Here is an 18,230-nt window from a genome sequence, read left to right as displayed (position 1 = left end):
ATCATGTTTTCATTACACTATAAAACCGAGGCCATACCTAAATATAAACTCCAGGATATCATATGATATTATAGCCTGAATACAACGTTTTGATTTTGGTGGGTGGCTTTTCCCCAGCTTTCCTGCATTTTAAATCAAGACTTACATTTTAGTGATATTGCAGGGTAGGGGAGTAATTAGCTCCTACTCCAAATATTCATGAAGAAAATTTTTGAACATTAACCTTCAAATAAAATTTAGAGTTCATTTCTGCAGACACCTCTATCTATCATGATTGCGATACAGCCTCTCACCACTCAAAATCGCTGTGTTACATCTCCCTTGTGATTTGCCCTGGAGATGTACCCATGCTGGCCAGGAGATGCTACTGACTGAGGTGCACATGGCCTACTGGACTGATCATGAGCTCTGGATTTCTGATTTATTCCTGGCTTTCTTTACTAAATGGGTTTGCATTAGATATGGATGCCGTGTGGAAAATCAAGACTCTAAGCAACCAAATATCTGCAGAAAGGGGCAAAACCAGCTGATAGTAAGAGCTCCATGAGTCCATACCAGATATTATTATGATGCTAATGAAGGAATGACTTGCCTAGTGACATCAATGCTGTTGATAAAACACTTCAAATACAATCAGATCCAGGCCCTCAGACTTGTAGAGAAATTTAGGCCAGCCCCACAAATGAGAATACTGACAATTAGTTTTATTTTTCTCTTCAATATTGTGCATCAAGCAGTAAGGAAGGATTAACAATAAAAATGTAGCTGCAAAATATTCCCTAATTTTGGATTAATTTAGCTGTTACTATGTCAGTCACACCTTTCCATGTCTACTATGAAATTAAACTTTATTTTATTAAAACCCTCTTCTGTTCATGACAATGGTTAAACTTAAGGTGGAACACCATATTGCGGAATGACATGTGCAGAACTATATGAAAAACTCCCTCAAGGCTACCGACTGGAAAAGCCTCTCAACTGTGATGATGAAGTGTGAGTATTGCCTCAGAAAAAAACCAAAAAGAAACAGAATAACATAACATCAGCTATAGAAAATACATGATTTCTACAAGAAACTAATAAACATTTTTTTTTAGATATAAAAACTACATTTAAGAATTCAAAAGGAGCACAAAATATAAAAAGTACATTAAAAAATTAAAAAGTATACAAGTCCTTTTGTGCACAGCATGCACTGTTAATTTGCCATGAATACTTTCCCAGGCTCTCTGTTCTAGCCAGTTACCCTGCTCTTTACACAACATGCCAGGGTTTTAGCTCAAAGAGAGATTTTTGATTATTCGAGTAAAAAAATTTCTTTTCAGGCAGGAACTAACTATTGTAATTTCAGCTATGTATAAATCCATTTTCCTCTGAAAGTGGAATGTGCACAATCTTTAATACCATAAATTTTTAACTTTAACCTATGTATCTAAACTATCAAATGCTGGTGTTTGATTTTTAAAGGTATGACCTGATGAGACAGTGCTGGAAAGAGAAACCATATGAAAGACCATCATTTGCTCAGATACTGGTGTCACTGAACAGGATGTTAGAAGACAGGAAGGTAAGAATAAAATTCTGTTTTATATTTATATATATATAAGAAATTAGGCTATGAATAATTTCAGTATTATTTAGGGTCCTTGAGGTAATGCACCTTGCATCACACCTTCTCTGTTTATTTCTTTCCCAGACCTATGTGAATACTACCCTATACGAGAAATTTACTTATGCAGGCATTGATTGCTCCGCTGAAGAAGCTGCTTAAGACGGGACAAATCTTCATTCATCAGTGATGTATTACAGAAACCCAAAATTCAATCTCCTGGAGCCCAAAATGTGATGTGCTGTGTAGAACTGTGTCTAGTTCTAACTATATATAATACAGCAATACTGTTTTACCACAGTTATGTGTGTGAATATCACACAGTAACCTCTGCCTTCACAGGCTGTAGAAGTGTATATACTGTCCAAAGCAGGTATAGACTGAAGTAATGAAATCTGTTGTTTCATATACAGGGTTTTCTTTTTTCCTAGTCATGTAGATATAATGTCTACATACATATTGTAATGCATTAGGTATTGCCATCTTAGATTTTTTTTATATTTTCCAAGAGCTACTCATAGAAAAGTGGTAACTTATTGTAGTATTCCATGTACATTTCATTGTGTCTGAAACAAAAATGCTAGGCAGTTGCAACAATGGAAGTTGTAATCCAGTGTGCTCAACTAGGATAATTAAGACAGACTCCTATTTGAATGCAAAAGTCAGCTAGTAGAAATAATCTAGTCAAAAGTTTTGTTGACACTTGTAAGATATAAGGCATGCTATTGCTCTTTCGTTGCCTGGTATGATGGTCAGTTTTTGCCCATATGCAAAATATACATATATTTTGAAGTGTTTAATGCTATCAGAGGCAGCCATACAGCAATTATCATGAAGTGTAGGTTTGAGGAGCATACTATGCATTGTAAACCACATTTTTACAACCCGCCTGGATATACATGAGACTTATTCAATTTGTATTTAATTTAATAATTTCACTGCATAATTATAAATTACTACCTATTATATACAAGCAGGGCTTACTTACTTTTGTTCACTTCACCCTCTCATTCAGTCTGTAGTGTGGTATGACCTCTTAAAAATATCATAGTCAAATGCTTCAAAACAGCGATATTTTGACCTGCCAGAAAGGTCCCTAGTCCTTAGGTAAGATGTACAGAGGCAGGATTGGCTTGAACTTCTGGTGTCAAGCTGGGTACAAGGGATTTGGTGAATTTACCCTATCCAAATTTCACATATCAGCCAACTTCATGTTTTGCACACATGCTCCCCTCTTCCCCTTGACTTACCAGCTTGTAACTGTCCATCAGACCACAGTGACTTTCCAGCTGGGTGCATCAAGTCATCCCCTAAGACTTGGAGAAAGATTCTTGAGAGAGTACAAGATTTCCCCTTCTGATTCTTACTTTGTGGATGGGTATGTGATTGGTTACAATGTGGGGGTATCACAGCAGAGTATAGAGTAACATTAATGACATACACCGGACTGACTCAAATAGAAGCACCAAGAACCTATTAAAAGGGATTAAGCCAACAAACAAGGGTGCTGAGATGACTTGTGTGGCCTTGAGATAGGCAGAACTTGCACTGTAAACCAGGTGCTAGATGTAAACTAGGAGTTTATTGTTGGGGATTTAAATAAGTTTACTTATAGAATATTAGAAATTAATTGTGTAGGTTTAAGTTTAATTGTAACTTGCTTTCAGCTTAGCATGAGAGGGCCCTGCTCAAAACTTAGCGTAGGTGAACTTTAAATGAACTCTGTTAGCATAATGGCTAAGCAGGGGAGGAAACGGAGAAAGACTGATTATCTTCAGATAAGGCCTGAGACCCTGGAGGGGCCTAAGACTGCCCCAAGCTGGAAGATAAGAGCAGTTAATGGCACATGAACATGGAGAATCCAATGAGGTGTTAGCAGACCCCGGACCATAAATCACTGTAGGACTAAGAGGCATGTGCAGGGCACATGACGAGTGCGTGAAAGTCGGGTGCACAGACTGTAAGGGTATAAAGACCCAGGGATTTCTTTGGTCAGGGTCCCTCTCAGGTGGCACCCAGCTCAAACTGAAATAAACAGACTCTGCCTTAGAACCCAGGGTCCGATCTCTTCTTTCACATTTACAAAGAGCACACAGATTCACTGGACCAAGGGACAGCTCCAAAAAAAAAAACAAAAAAAAGGAGAAACAAATTCCAATATATTTTTTCAAGAGACTACTTTGCCAGTGGTTTTTGAAGCATAGGCATTGCATTTTGCAGTTGAACTACATTCCTACCAGTCAGTGAGATGAATAAGAATGTACCTCCAAGGGTGTTTTCTAGACTTCCAGGCAAAGCTGGCTAAAAACATCTGCTGGAACTGCTCCACTTTCTGTACAGAATTTTTCACAGGTACAAAGAGGTTCTTGTCTCATACTCTCATATATTTCTAACAGGCAGACACAACTGACTATTCTGCTACTTGATGTGAAGCTCTCCTTCTGTGGCAAATTTTTACATTGACCATTATGTCACATAATTAAAGCATCAGAGAGTCATTCACCAACTCAATAGCTCTTAATACTGTCTGCATTTAAAGTGCTTAAGTCTCAATGTAAATTTACCTGAAAGACAATTAAGTCTCCTTATAAATATTCTTCTTATATTCCTTTAATATAGTGGCACATAATAATTTTCTACATTTCTTCCCTGGACACATCGGTGAGCTGTAGGGAACTGGCTGTAATGGATGTAAAGAAAGCAAGAAAAAACAGTTTGAACAGCATGCGGAACTTAGAACTTAGTAGATGGCAGTGAGAGGAAACCATTAATGCAAAACAGGCCAGCCCCATCAAAAATGGGAGCTATGAGGGACGTACCAGCTGGACAGGCTATGGGAAGGTAAGCTTAGAAAAACAGAGAAACCACAACTGTTCCAATGTTTGGAACCATTATTCTGTTATCTCACTTTTTAACCAGTTTTTGCCTCCTTTGTAAAAAGATACTGCTCAGGATCAATGGCAGCTTATTGCACCTGCAGAGCTGAGAGGCTTTTTCCCCTGCTGCTGTGCTACAGGCTGATTTAGCAGCATTGCCTAACACAGAGATACACAGAAGCACCAAAAGCAATTGGCTTTGTGCCACTTGATCTCAAAGGTCAAAACTCTCAGCAGACACAGATGGAAGAGACTCGCGCACTCCCTCTTTGCTGGCTTGACACACCCCTGGCTGGCACAGCTTTCCCTGATGGAGGATAACAACAAGGGGCAGCTCCCTCACAGCCATGCCGCCCAGAGATCTGCAGGGCTCCGTCAGCACCCGGCTTCATGAGTGACCACGACTGCTGGGATGGAAGGCAACCACCAAATCCTCGCTGACTTCAGTGGCAGCAGCAGCAGCGCCTGCATCGGATCCCTAAGTCTGGGGCTGGGCTGGACAAAGGACGCACACGGCACACCGCCCCTGAAGGACATGACTTTGGAAACAACCACCTGCCACTGTCTCCTGTTGTTTGCAGTAGGGTCACACCAGCCTGAGGCACCAGGCAGCCCTCAGTGCCACCTGGGACTGCAGATGACAGGCCCTGGCCTCCGGGACCAAGCACGTGGGGGAACTCGCTCTCCAGACTGAGCTTCCAGATTGAAAAGGCTGCCGTGAGCAGCCACCTCAAAGGGCAGACACATGGGGCTCTCCCCCACTTCAGCTGTGCCAGCTACACAGGCCTGGGTAGCAGCCGCCGAGCACAGGGACAACAGAAGGCACACAAACAGGGACAAACCCAGCCAAGCACAGAGATTTTTCATGATTGCTGAGCCCCAGACGGCCCCCAAGCGTGGTGTCACCCACCAGTCTTCCTCTATTGACAAAGAGCAGGTCCAGAGGGTGCCTTCCCTCATTGCCTCCCTCACCAGCTGTGTCAGGAAGTTCTCTGCCACACAGTCCAGGGACCTCCTGTAATAAATGAGGGCCAGTTCTCCACAGAGATGATTAACTGGTAATTTATTAAAAGAAAAGAGAACAAAAAAAAAGACCAGGTGGAAGAACCGGGAGGGGGAGTAGCCCTCTCCTCCTCACCCAGAGGTGGGAGGACCTCGCTGTGGCAGGCTCCAGTTGCAGGAGAGCTTCCCTGTGAGAGCCTCAAAGGCACAGGAGGACGTGTTCTCAGGGGAACACTGCCTTTTATGCTCTCTTTCAGTCTTTCTAATTGGTTAGTCCACGGGGTTGCTGCTTAGCAACTTAGTTCACTGGCTTAGATTTCCTGCTTCTCAGGTGATGATTGGGTCGCCCCTAGGTCTCTCCCTCTCCCCTCACAGTGCATCAAGTGATTGGTGCGAGCTCTGGCTTGGAGGAAGGCTGGTGATTGGTGGGTGCAGCTCCCTCTCCCAAGGCTGATGTCATCCCCATGGGGCTTAGGGACCTTCCATACTCTATATCACCACCTCCTGGCCTCTTTGTATCAACTGCAGTCCTTTAAAATGAAAGGGCTTCCAACTCCATTCAACACTCCAAACCGCACAACTCCATACAACCCAAATCACAACATTCAACCACCCTACTTAACACCCGTACAAACCCAATTAGAACACATCAAACTGCCTAAACTAGAATAACTCCTGTAACACTCCCAGACTGCTTGCTGTCCGCTCTCCTAGACTGCCAGCAGACGTGCCTACCTTCTTTGGTTCTGCTTGCAGAGCCTCGTACCTATTACCCATGGCCACCTGCGAAGCGGGAGCAGTCCCGGAGGAGACATGCTGGCTGCACCGGGCAGGAACCAAAAGCCTCCATGTGCACAGCTGAAAGCCTGTATCTCCACAGGATGGTTTGGCTGCCCCGCTCTTCTGCTCTTGGGTTTTGGCTGAAAAGGCAATTGCACTTTCTTCCTCATGCAGAAGCCCACAGCTGGGCAAAAAGTGGCCAGTGGGTGGTATTCCAAAGGCAGTGTGGATTGGAGTTGGTAAAGGAAGGAGACCGTTCCCAATTCCAAAGCACACCAGAACACCCATAGGAGGGACTTTGCATCCTGCTCCCTCGCTACCTCTGCCAGAAGTTTTCCCGTTGCGCCAGCAGCCACTGCACCTCCCAACGCTGCCCTTCCAGCTCACTTGCCTGATGAGTGGAAGAAAACATAAAGTCCCAGCCAAGCTTCCCAAATAAACAGTGGAGGCTTCATGCCTCGCACAAACCCCCACCTGAAGAGTGCACAGTTAGTGGCTTTGTGCCCTCCAGCAACCCCGGCCTAACCAGAAACGTAGAAGGAGGCTCAGCAGGTGGAAGGAAAGGAGATGCCACCTTTCTTCCCTGTTCTGATGGCTGCCTGTTTCCTGGCCCCTCTCTCCTCAGCATTTCTGCCTCTTCTCAGAGGCTCTCCTCTCAAAGTGCTGAAGGTGGTCCTTGTCATCTCCTCTGCTTCCTGCAGTACTTTGCTGCAGGGATGACAGCAGTCAGGCTTTCAGAAGAGGCTGAGCAGAGGCTCCGCTGATCTGAGAAATGGATGCTGCCCAAAGGTAAAAAGAAACCAAACAGACCAAATTAAAAGACACAATAAAACGAGGAACCATTCTTTTCCAAACTGAGTTCCTAACGGGGTCAAGCTGGATTCCTCTAGCTCCCAGAAATGCACAGACATAGGACTGGGGGCACCATCAGCACATCTGCCTTCATGACCAGGACACTGGTGGCACAGGCAAACACGGCCCATAACTGCACTAGTCCATTCGTCAAGGTGTCAGCACTTGCTGGGATTTTTGTCCCGGCAGCACTGCAGGATTGCTGCTTGCTGTCCAAAGGATTTGTTCCTCTCAGGAAACTCAAGAGACTTATTCAAGTTCCTCTTCTCTACAGACATGGGCTATTTGAGCGTCCAAATGAGATGTGGGGCATAAGCCATTCCTCAAGAGACTCCCAAGAGCTCTGAAAAATATTGATCCCATGTGTTGTTCTCAGGACCACTGGACATACAGGTTTTCAGCAGCAAGCCGGGAGCAGGAATGTTGGGGTCCCTCCCCCGCTGTGTAGCCCTGGGAGAGGGGCCCTGAGGGCACAGACACGGGGTTTCCCTGCCCCTGCTCAGCCTCATTCCCATTGGTTGGTTTGTGTTCCCTGCGCGGGCAGAAGGACCCTTGGTCCCGTGACTGGAACAGTTCCTGGGCAGAGCCCCGGCCATGCGGTTGGAGAAATAAACATCTCTGAAACATCTAGCAAGAATCTGTCTGTCCATATATATTTCCTTTCCACGGGACTCCTGGTTTGATATATGCATGTTGCAGGATCCCCACTGCAACACAGGGACACAAGCGGCAGAGCGCAGACGGACTCAGCTCTGGCTCGCAGGGAGAGCAGTGTCTACCCTGGCATCCCCTGCCCCTCCTGTGCTGGCTGGCATCTTCCTTTGCCGCAGGGACAGCCAAGGAAGTGGCCCAGTCAGCAGCTCCCTGTCTGCCACAAAACCTGACAGCAAACCTGCAGCGGTTCTCATCTACTTGACTGGGCCAGGCAGCAAATGGGGCTGGCACCAATCCTGCTCAGCTGGCCCTGTTTGGTGGGCAGAAACCTCTAAGCGTGGGGCAGGAGGGACAAGCTTGGTGCCCTCAGATGCTCACAGTCAGCCCCCCACAGCCCCCGCCTTTCCAAAGACCAGTCTAGAACCGCTTGGCAGGGACTGCTTTCATTGTGTTCTCAAGCCCCACTGCAGGCCTCCGTCCCCAGCATTGCAACATTGCTTCAGTTCCTTTGCTCCCAGGTAAACCTGAATACACCACCCAAGAGCAAAAGAGGGCCACAGCAATGAGCAGAAGCTGCGAGCTCGCCTCGGGGGAACGGCTGAGAATTGGGCTTGTTTAGCCTGGAGAAAGGCAAGCCCTGATGAGACCTTTCAGTATTTGAAGGGGCTTATAGAAAGATGGGGACATACCTTTTTGCAGGGCCAATTGCAAGAGGACAAGGGGGAACGAATTGGTTCAGACTGGCTCTAAGGAAGAAGCTGTTTACGAGGGGAGTGCTGAAACACTGGCACAGGTTGCCCAGAGAGCTGGGAGGTGCCCCGCCCCTGGCAACATTCAAGCTCAGGTTGGATGGGGCTCTGAGCAACCTGATCGACTTGAAGATGTCCTTGCCAGTGGCAGGGGGTTTGGACTAGATGACCTTCACCAGTCCCTTCTAACCTCAGCCAGTCTTGGATCCTACTTTGTTTTCACGTGAAAAGCACCCAGCACAGAGATTAAAAGGGGGGGCCCATCTGATACCGAGGAGCAAACCCTGACAGGGAACGGCTGCTCTGCCTGCAGCTGCTTTGCATTGTACCTGCAGGAGTTCCTCGGCAGAGCCTCGCATGTCCACATCCATCTGCAGGCAGCAGCCCAGAAAGTCGCACGAGCCAGAGTGTAGCCGCAGCTTGTGCAGATCTGGTGTCCCTTGCGTGCCTATCAGATATTTGGCCTGAAGAAAAAAAAGGAAACACGAGACTCTACCTGATTCTTCCATATCCTTAACTGCTCACCTAGACCCCATAGTTTAAGCTCCAGTCTGCAGCAGCAATTTCTTGCCTAGCAGAAGGTAAGAGATGAGCCTTCTCTACCAAAAGTAAAAAGGCCCCAGTGCAGCCCCAGCTATTCCAACACCCAACAGGTCTTGCCTTAAAAGCTTATGTGCGCCCCAGGGACATTTTTAGAAGTGGGCCTTGGTGGAACCAGTTCGAGCTGTGGGAATGGGATTTTGTCTAGCGGAGACAGACCAGAAGAACACTGGTACCCGAGTGTATTTGTACCTTACCCTGGCACAGGTTTCCCGAATATAAGGAGGCTCTCCTTTTTCCATTTCTATTCCTGCGATGCCAAGGGACCAAGTGTCCACTTTGGGGCCATATGGCTCTCCTTGCAAAACCTCGGGTGAACAGTCCCGACCTTCGTCCTCCGTTTACTCTGCTCAGAGGTGAGTGCAGCACAGAGGCCAAAATCAGCTGAGGAGAAAAACAAACACTGCTTCAAGCAGGAAACCAAGGAAAAGAGTCCCTCCCTCTAAGTCTCAGAATGCAGTGCTGAATCTAGCTGGAAAAGTGGCTGTGCTCTCTTTCCTCAGAGCTGCAGCCAAAGAAATTGGGAATTGTCCACCTAACAAACCCCCCACGACTCACACTGTGGCTTTTCCTCCTTCACCTGAAGGTTTACACTGTAACTGCCTCCCTCTGGAAGGAACACGCACAAAGCAAAGCTACTCTTGATACCCTGCTCCTCTCTAGAGACCTCTCAGCACCTTGCAGCTGTGCTCTGAGCTTGCAGGAGTGGTCCGTGCACTCTGACAAGCACCACTGCCGGGCACCCGGCAGCCACTCCAAAGCAGCCCCACATCGCCTCCCCGGAGCACTGCGCCTGACCAAGAATACCCACCCAACTTGACAGCGCCATTCCGGCCCAGAAGGATGTTGTTGCTTTTGATGTCTCTGTGGACCACCTGGCTGGCATGAAGGAAAGCCAGTCCTTGCAGGTACTGAGAGAGAAAAAAGAAACAGGAGGCCAAAAGTTAGCCTGATCTGATTTCATCACGCACAAAAGGAAAGTGCTCCTGAAGATTCACAGATCTCAGAGGAGCAGTGAGTGCTGGCAAGAGGAACAGCTTGCTGCTGCAACACTAGGAGAGCAGCGTCTTTCCAGGGGAAGGCGTATTAGTCTTTGAGGGGGAAACACCAGTCGTTGATCGAGGCTGTCGCCCGCAAACCTAGTTGGAATGCCCGCTGCTGCAGCGCACGTGCTCTCCACATCCTCGAGGACAAACAAAAGTTTGCCAAAAGAGAAAAAGACCCTGCCTTCAGTACTGAGTGGATCACTGTCGGGCAGGAGACCAGAGGACAAGGGTTATATGGCTGCCTGGACAGCAGACTTGGAAGTAGCTCATTTGTCAGTTTTCTGCAGCAAGCACCATGGTGGGTGCCATGCCATCCTTTGAAGCTGAGACCTGTGAGAGATGAATCTCTCTTTGGCTTTGCTGTTGGTTTAAAACTCGGACACACCAGCACCTTTGCACTTGCAGGCTAAGAAGGCAGTGCAGAAGGGTTCTGGGCAAAGGCGTAGAGAGGCAAAGCGGAGCAGAGAAAATAAAGAAAGAGTTCAACAATGGTAGGTAAGAGTAAAGAACAGACTCTAGTAAGGGCAAGGAGACTGGCAGGCAGCTCAGTCTTCTCAGTCTTTCTTCTCTGAAGCATAAGAGCAACACAGAAAGAAAACTCTGAACATGGAATCACTCGCTTAGCACCAGTTTCAAGGGACAAGCCTGTCCAAGCCACCTCAAGCACAAGCAGCATCCCTCACCTCCTGACAGACAGTTGCTATGTGTCCTACAGCCATCCTTTTCTTGCTGACCACCTCAGCTAAAGAGCCTCCACCCATGTGGAGAGACCCAACACCAGCCAGAGATCCTCACTGACAAGGTAGCTGGAAGATGAAAACAACAGCGTGGAGCTGAATGTGCATAGTTAAATTGCCTCACGGAAGGAAAGACTACAGTTGAGTTTTGTTTCCAGGTCACTTGTAAATGAAGACAGAATAAAATGAAGACACACTTCACCTAGGCTGTCCAGTGCTTGCGGTCTGATGGGGAAGGCACATCTGCGGAAAAGGAGATGGCTTAGGTTGGCAAGCAGGGGAAAAAGGCAGTTTTGTGATGGCAAAGATAAATCTGGAACCGGACACATCTCAGCAGCTGCTTCATCATCTTCATACACAAATTGCACCATTACCTCCAGGAAGAAGGAGACACAGTTTTCACAACTTTTATCCAGGGCAGGAGGGTGTGCAGCACTGCAGACACTCTTTGGAAAACCTTGCATAAAGGACAGTCACAAACAGGAAAAACAATTTCAAACCTGCCAAATTATGTGTCTCCTAGCCTAGTCTTTTGGCATGCAAGGCAATGGAAAATAGTGGGAACAGCGCAAGGGAAGTAATTTCTGTGGTGCTTTCTCAGCACTTCTTCTCCGACACTCGGCAAAAATCAAGCTCCAAAACCACAAAACAGCACGCAGCGGGTGAACGTACAGGCTGCTGGCTTAGTAAGAGAGCCAGATTGTTCTCCAAACAACCTTCAAGCTATCTATGCCAGGAACCATTAACGCAGACAAAATGCAATCTCCTGCCATGCATGGTACAGGAGTGGATTGAAATCAATAGAAAGATCAATTTTCTGCCAGTGAGTAAACAGCTTTTAAGCCTTTGCCTTGCAAGTATGGAAACAAACATTCCCAGAAGAAAATACCAAGACTACTTGCCTTTCTAGGTAGGTGACAATATTGGGGTGCTTCATTTCCCTTGTGACCAGGACTTCTTTAAACACTTCCTTGCAGCCCTGTTTCTGCAGATCAATCTGCTTTACAGCCACCTACAATGACGTTGAAAGCCATTAGTAACAGGCATTACAAGAGCCTCTTTCTGCGTGCACTCGCGGGCCAGGATGCTCTGTCACCTCGGTAAAAAGGGACTCTAAACCATCAACCACAAAGCGCTGACAACATTCTCTGCACACACAGACTTCTCAAACGGCCCTTTTTTTCACCGCTGCCATTGTTTGCACACGTTTTGCAAGCCAAAAGCAATTTTGCTCCTGTGAAAATAAATCCAGACTGCTGGAAATACGTTAGCATTTCTAGGGGCTTTGACCACTGCTTCCAAAACTGCTGCCATTCTTAAATGCACGCCAAAGTAAACACACACATACATTACGGAGAAAATGCTGTCCAAAAAACAGCTCCAAGGCAACTCAAAATAAAGTTACAGTCCTAGCACATGCTAACTTCTTCAGTTTGGATTTTGCATCTCTGAAGAACATTCTTGAACATGGTTTATTTCCTGGGTTTAGTGTGGCACACTATGGATACGCCCCAGGTTATAAGCAGGGCTTCGGGCTTTCGGATGCCTTGTAGACCTCCCTCCAACTGCGGTTCCTGAGTGCAGCACTGCAGGTGGATAAGGAACTAGCAGGAAGATTGAGTTGTATTTGCTGAAAGCCAGAAACGAGAATGCAGGACTCTGAACTTTTAGCCCCAAAGAGCAGTGGGATTCTCTAAGACACCACCATGTCTGCTCATTACAAACAGCGTCTCTGTAGTGGAATGTCACCAACACAGGACACAAGGCTGCATTATTTAAGGAGAGAACTTGGCTCTTTGTAAACTTCTCCTCACTGGTCAGTGTGTGTGTGTGTGTGTGTGTGTGTTTGTGTCTGTGGGAAGCAAGATCCCTAGGGCTGAAACGCAAAACTGCACTCCAGACAAGATGTCTCCTTCATTAGGTCTTGCATTATGTTTTCAAACTGAACCACATGATGAAAAAAAATGGGAAATCCTATGTGTGTCTGAACCTGGGCTTAAGAGAAGTTGGGCCTGAAGGACGGCTCTTGCCATGAGCTAATCTATGCCTGTGTATCCAGTAAGTCCAAGCTAGCGTGTCCTTCTCTGAAAGACACCGCTGCCATCCTTGCATTCATTCAGGTAGGTAGCAAGGACAAAGTCTGTCCAAAATGCATTCTGAAGCCTGCCTCTAGGCAGGCTGCTTCTGCGGGACAGCCTTTGCAGCAAAGACAGGCGGGCCAAAGCTCTGGCCACAGATCACATCACAAGGGAAAGCACTCAAGAGCTGCAAAATCTGCACGGGATGTGGGCACTTACCGCTCGTCCTGTGGCAGCATTGAAGGCCTTATAAACAGTTCCAAAACCCCTAGAAACAGAACAGCGGCAAGAACAGAGAAGCTGCTCGGTGCTGAGCAGCGAAAGGCAGCCCAGGCAGGAGCTCTCTGCTGCCTGGAGTGTCTCTAAAGCACCGGGGTTCATCTGCTCTTCAGCCAAGAGTGCAGCAGCCCAGCAGCCCTCTGCCGTGCAGCGTGTCCAAGAGAAAAGCTGGGTCCAACAGGAAGAAAAAGGGCTGCAAGAAATCTCAAATGTACACACTAGATAGTGTACGTGGGGGTTTTCTTTGCCTTTTCCTTTTTGTGTCCCTGCGTGTGTCGTGTCTTTCCAGGCAATGAAACACACAGTCCTGTCGGGCCTTCTCACCCCTGTCCTTTGATTCTATCTGCCAAACTCAGGACACACCACTCAGGCAGCCTTTCTTATTGTCCTGACCACTGAATATTGTTTTCAGCAAAATATTGGGAAGAAAAGCTACTGAGAGCTGTTATCTGACAGCTATCAGGTGGGAAGCCACTCTCTCCATTGTTCCTTCCTTCGTGGCTGTGGCCATATTACTTTGAATCATACAAAACCACGTCTCCTAGGAAAAGAAGCAAGCTGGTGCCAAACACTTGAGGGACAGGAGGGCTTCCAGGTCCTGCTCCTTGAGGCAGGCAAGGCATTGTCAGCATCCAGTTATCTTTGGTGACGCCTTGTGATCGCTACTGAGACAGGGACAATCTAAAGCCAGCGTCTGAAGATACTTGCAGCTTGCCTGACTTCCCACTTGATATTATGCCAGCAAAATACCTGGCCTGCGGTTCTGGAGAAGTAAGCGTGGCTGCACTCACCCACTGCCAATACGTTCCCATCCAGTGTATTTCCTTTCTGGATCTCCCACGCTCACAACACGCCCTGAAAGAAACAAAATGCGAGAAGCAAACTTCAAAACAGAGATGCTCACTTCCAGGACATCTGAAACTCAGCTCCACTCTCCGGGGCTCTGAGCAATTTTTGGTCAGTCGGGTAACAACAACACCAACAAGAACAACAACAACAGCAGCCCCAGCAAGACAGGCAGCTCTCTAGCACACGTGGCCTGCACAGAGTCTGATTCTCCACACTCCTTTGAAGGGTTACCTCGAGAGGAAACTGAGCCCATGGAGAAAGCATCAGAGCACACAGACACCAGAAAAGAACAGGCACCAAGGCAAGCGGTTCTCATCTACAGACAGGAAGGAGAGCTGACAAATCATGACCCTTCCTTTTCTTGGGAATAAACACTCTCTTGCGAGATTCAACAAACAGTTTCCTACTTCCACACATTAAATGCACCCTGGGATCTGGGATGAATTTTTGTGAACAGCTGCTTTTTGCAGAGCAGAAAGAATATTGCAAAGTGAATTCCAGGAGAGGAGGGGATCTTCTCTACCTCTCAGCAGTTTGCCCAAAGAATGCCTTGACATTTTTAGAGAACAGCAGCTCATGCTGTAACCAAAACCAGTGGCTGTAAGAATTAGGACCCTCCTCATTTATGACCAGGCTAAGTTCTGAAGACGACTTTGCCCATGCTCCATTTAGTGAAGAACTACACTGCTTGTCTTCAACCTGAGGCGCAGCAGTCACTAGCACTGGACTCCGCCTCTCGAACACCGCCCACGTGCCCCATCTTCCCAAATCGGCACAGCCAAGCCGGGTGACAGGGACAGCACCGCTCCTCAGGTGCTGCTGTGACACAGACAGCTGCCCAAACGAGATGCTGATCCTTTCAGGAGTCCAGGCAAAGCTGCAGCAACGGGACGGCAGCTGAAATCTCACAGCTAAGGAAGGCTCCAGCCTCTGCAGTCACACCAGCCGTCAGTGGCAGGGCAGGTATGGCAAAAACCTTGGGAAAGCCCACAAATGGGCACTGACAACCACTGCAAAGAAGCCAGAGCCACACCGAGCCCCATTACAAGCTGTTGACCCCACGCAAGACAGACCATTATTGGCTTTGAGTTCACAACCACGGAGGCGTAGATCAGTCCACCTTTTGTCCCAACAGTTGGTGGCAGACCCTGAGTAAACTGGGCTCTGTTCTGTACCCGACCGGTTATTCTCTGACAGCACTGCACTGGCAGCTGTTATGTGCAAGAAGCAGCTCGGTTGGTTGCACTGCAGAATCACCAAGGCCCAGGTGTGCTTTCCTAGAGTATGATCTGTGCAAGGATTGAGGCCAATGCTCAGCATTCCAAGAGAATTTACCAGCTGGGCATTAGCCGTGCCGAAGTGCCCGGTACCGGAGGAATATGCAGCAGAGGGGCTGCAGCCTTGCTCCTGACAGTTGCCTGCAGGGCAGTTTTATCTGACTGTGCCACACAGATGTGTCTCTTCCTAAGCATACAACTAAAATATCAAACAGGGATTGTAAAAAAAGGATCCTGCTTTTCTTCTTTTGGTGCTCTTTGAAAACACCTCATTCTCTCTGATTCCTAGGGATTGTTCCAAAAATACCATTTTTTAACTTCTGGGGTGTACTGAAAAGACCTCTTCCTCTCTTATTTCTGCTGTCACCTGATGTTCTCTTCAAGCACCTCGGGTTAACCAAGATGTAGAATTCTTATCAAAATGAACTGTAGAAGTAATAGTAGAAGTAATAGAGGTCATAAAAACAGCACCAGGAGGAAACCAGCCCCAGGGCCAATCAATTTCTCTGAAGTATTTTGTCTCCAATGACTGGTGACAAGCCACGAGCCTAAAGGGAATCTAGGAAGCCTTAACTACTCTGATCAATTTGGCCACACTAGAACACACACCTTCACTGGGTCATTTGCTAGGTCGCAGCCTTCTGCTGCTCGGGAAACAATCCCTGCTTTCACTGTAGAGGGAAGCTCAGGCAAAGCCCACCCACTCCCAGCTGCCTTCAAAGGCAAAAGCAACGGCCCAAGTGCTCCCTCGCTGCCTCCAAGCACAACAACAGCTTCTGCAGGGAGTCCAAAATGTCTCTCTGACACCAAAGTGATGAGGAATGGGTGCTACAGCTCCTGCTGAGGCACACACACAATACCCTGCTCAACTGGACAAGGAATGCACAGCACGTACTCAGCAGCAGCAGGTGCTGCTTCTCTCTCTCCAGGTGCAGCTGCTCTGCCTGCTGGCATGAGCTGGGCAAGCTGCTTGAGTTTTCAGGCTGTGGAGTGGAGGCTTCTTTGGAGGATGCTGCTGCAGCGGCAGCTTCAATGGCACAGCCCGGCTCCATCTGGAACAAGAAATTCATTTGTGTCAGCAAGGTGGCTGGCAGAGATGCCCCAGACACCGCAATTCAAAGGCAAGCCCTTAACAACACCACTTGTGTTAGGCTGCAAGCTGAGCTCTCAACTCTTCCACCTCAAGTCCAACCCCACAAAGCAGGCAGAGACTACAGCTTGTCACAGCCAGCTGTATCAGAGACTGTGAGAGGGAAAGAACAACTTGAAATTTCACCCCGTCCTGAGGACTGCAGGGACAGGGACAACTCGTTCAGAATCTGCGTGGGTCATCATGTTCACCTGAACAAACCCCTCCAAAAACAAAGCAAGCACTAAGAGGCCAGCAGAAGTACATTCAGAGGATTGCCTAGCCCACCAGCCCAGCAGCTGAGATTCAGTGGACCAGTAAGTGTCCTTCTGACCAGCTGAGATGGAGACCACAATAGCATGGCAGTCAGAGGCATTGCCCCCATCCACCTGCTGCTCTGCAGGGGAAAGGCAATAAGGGGAGAGACCACTTGTTGCATGACCGCAGGGGCTACTGCTCTTTCACTCGCATGCTGCTGTACAGCCAGCCTGTACTGCAGCTGGATCTCTTGCATTGCTTCTGTTTCTTCTCTGTGCCTCCTCTCCAGCGCCTTCATCTTCCTCTGAGCTTCCTCCAGCTCTGCCTGCAGCTTGTCCTTGATATTCTGTCAAGAAAAATCTTACCAGCACCTGCCATCACGCTCACGTTTCTCCTTTTGCAGTCTCAAAAGCACTTCCATTCAGCCACTTCCTTCTGCTTCTCTACCCAGCTCTAAGCCTTCCATCCTAACCCTTCTTCTGGTGCTCACCTCTGCAGCCTGCCAGGCTCTGTGCTTCCAGGGCCTGCAGTAGTCCTTGCCTCCCCCTTCCTGAGATCCGTTACTGCCCTTCCCTCTGGTACCTGGCTACTCAGGCTCACCTGCCCATTCTCTCTCTGCTCTTTCAGCTGCTGCCTCAGCTGCTTTAGCTGCTGCTGACTTTGGTTCAGCTTTTCCTGCACCTGGCACAGCCTGTCCAATACAGCAGCCTTCTGACGCTGCTCTTCCTCCAGGACCTGCACAGAAACAAAGAGAAGACGGGTTTAAACTTCCCACACACCACGTGGCCACCAAGACTGATGTGCTCACGCTTTCCAAAAAGCATTTTGCTCTCGCTCTTGTGTTTACCAAGGGCCACCTAAGACTCAATCCCACCCAGACAGACTGGGTCCAGACAAGCAGTGCCCGTATGGAGCCCAGAGCAGTCCAAAACCACACAAACTCTCTTCTCCCACTCTTTGCCTCTTGATTGGCTCTGCTTCGTATCTTTTCTTGTTCGGGTTGCATGACAGCAAATTCCTGCTTCATCTCAAGCAGCCTTTCCTCCTGCTCCCTCTGTACCTCTGCCAGGAAGTTTTCCCGTTGCACCAGCTGCTCCTGCACCTCCAAACGCTGTCGTTCAAGATTTCTCTCCTGATGAGGGAGGAAGACACTTCCAGATGAAGTCCCAGCCAAGCTCCCCAAATAAAAAAATGGAAGCTTCATCCCTCCCACAACCCCGCACCTGAAGAGTGCACAGTTAGTGGCTTTGTGCCCTCCAGCAACCCCGGCCTAACCAGAAACATAGAAGGAGGCTCAGCAGGTGGAAGGAAAGGAGATGCCACCTTTCTTCCCTGCTCTGATGGCTGCCTGTTTCCTGGCTCCTCTCTCCTCAGCATTTCTGCCTGTTCTCAAAGGCTCTCCTCTCAAAGTCCCCCTGCGCTCTGATCAAGGAAAAGCTGCAGCTGGACTGCAGG

At 48.0% G+C, this 18,230-nt stretch overlaps 2 protein-coding genes across 3 annotated transcripts in view; one reads left to right on the top strand and one right to left on the bottom strand.

Annotated features, from left to right (window-relative positions):
- Positions 1-3,661, top strand: part of TEK (TEK receptor tyrosine kinase) — a 54,944-nt gene extending 51,283 nt beyond the window's left edge. For both annotated transcript variants that reach the window (XM_042015297.1, XM_042015296.1), the window contains 3 exons: positions 897-993; positions 1,468-1,567; positions 1,697-3,661. In XM_042015297.1, coding sequence (XP_041871231.1) covers positions 897-993; positions 1,468-1,567; positions 1,697-1,771 — 272 coding nt within the window. In that variant the 3' untranslated portion in view covers positions 1,772-3,661. The remainder of the gene's footprint in view (positions 1-896; positions 994-1,467; positions 1,568-1,696) is intronic.
- A 4,555-nt stretch (positions 3,662-8,216) lies between these two features.
- On the bottom strand, positions 8,217-17,979 carry LOC121658389 (serine/threonine-protein kinase PAK 1-like). The gene is given in 12 exon segments (XM_042015274.1): positions 8,217-8,297; positions 8,852-8,986; positions 9,320-9,372; positions 9,934-10,033; positions 10,852-10,935; positions 10,938-10,974; positions 11,808-11,917; positions 13,203-13,251; positions 14,054-14,117; positions 16,983-17,121; positions 17,457-17,510; positions 17,836-17,979. Coding segments are annotated over 12 exon segments (1,050 nt in total).
- Positions 17,980-18,230: the final 251 nt, after the last annotated feature.

Source organism: Corvus kubaryi, unplaced genomic scaffold (genome assembly GCF_017639235.1).
Source record: "Corvus kubaryi isolate FWS band 111438036 unplaced genomic scaffold, C.kubaryi_AGA036_p1.0 split3-37296, whole genome shotgun sequence".
Lineage (NCBI taxonomy): Eukaryota > Metazoa > Chordata > Aves > Passeriformes > Corvidae > Corvus > Corvus kubaryi.
The sequence above is the reverse complement of the archived record's forward strand: the minus strand, read 5'-3'. Positions and strand labels throughout refer to the sequence as shown.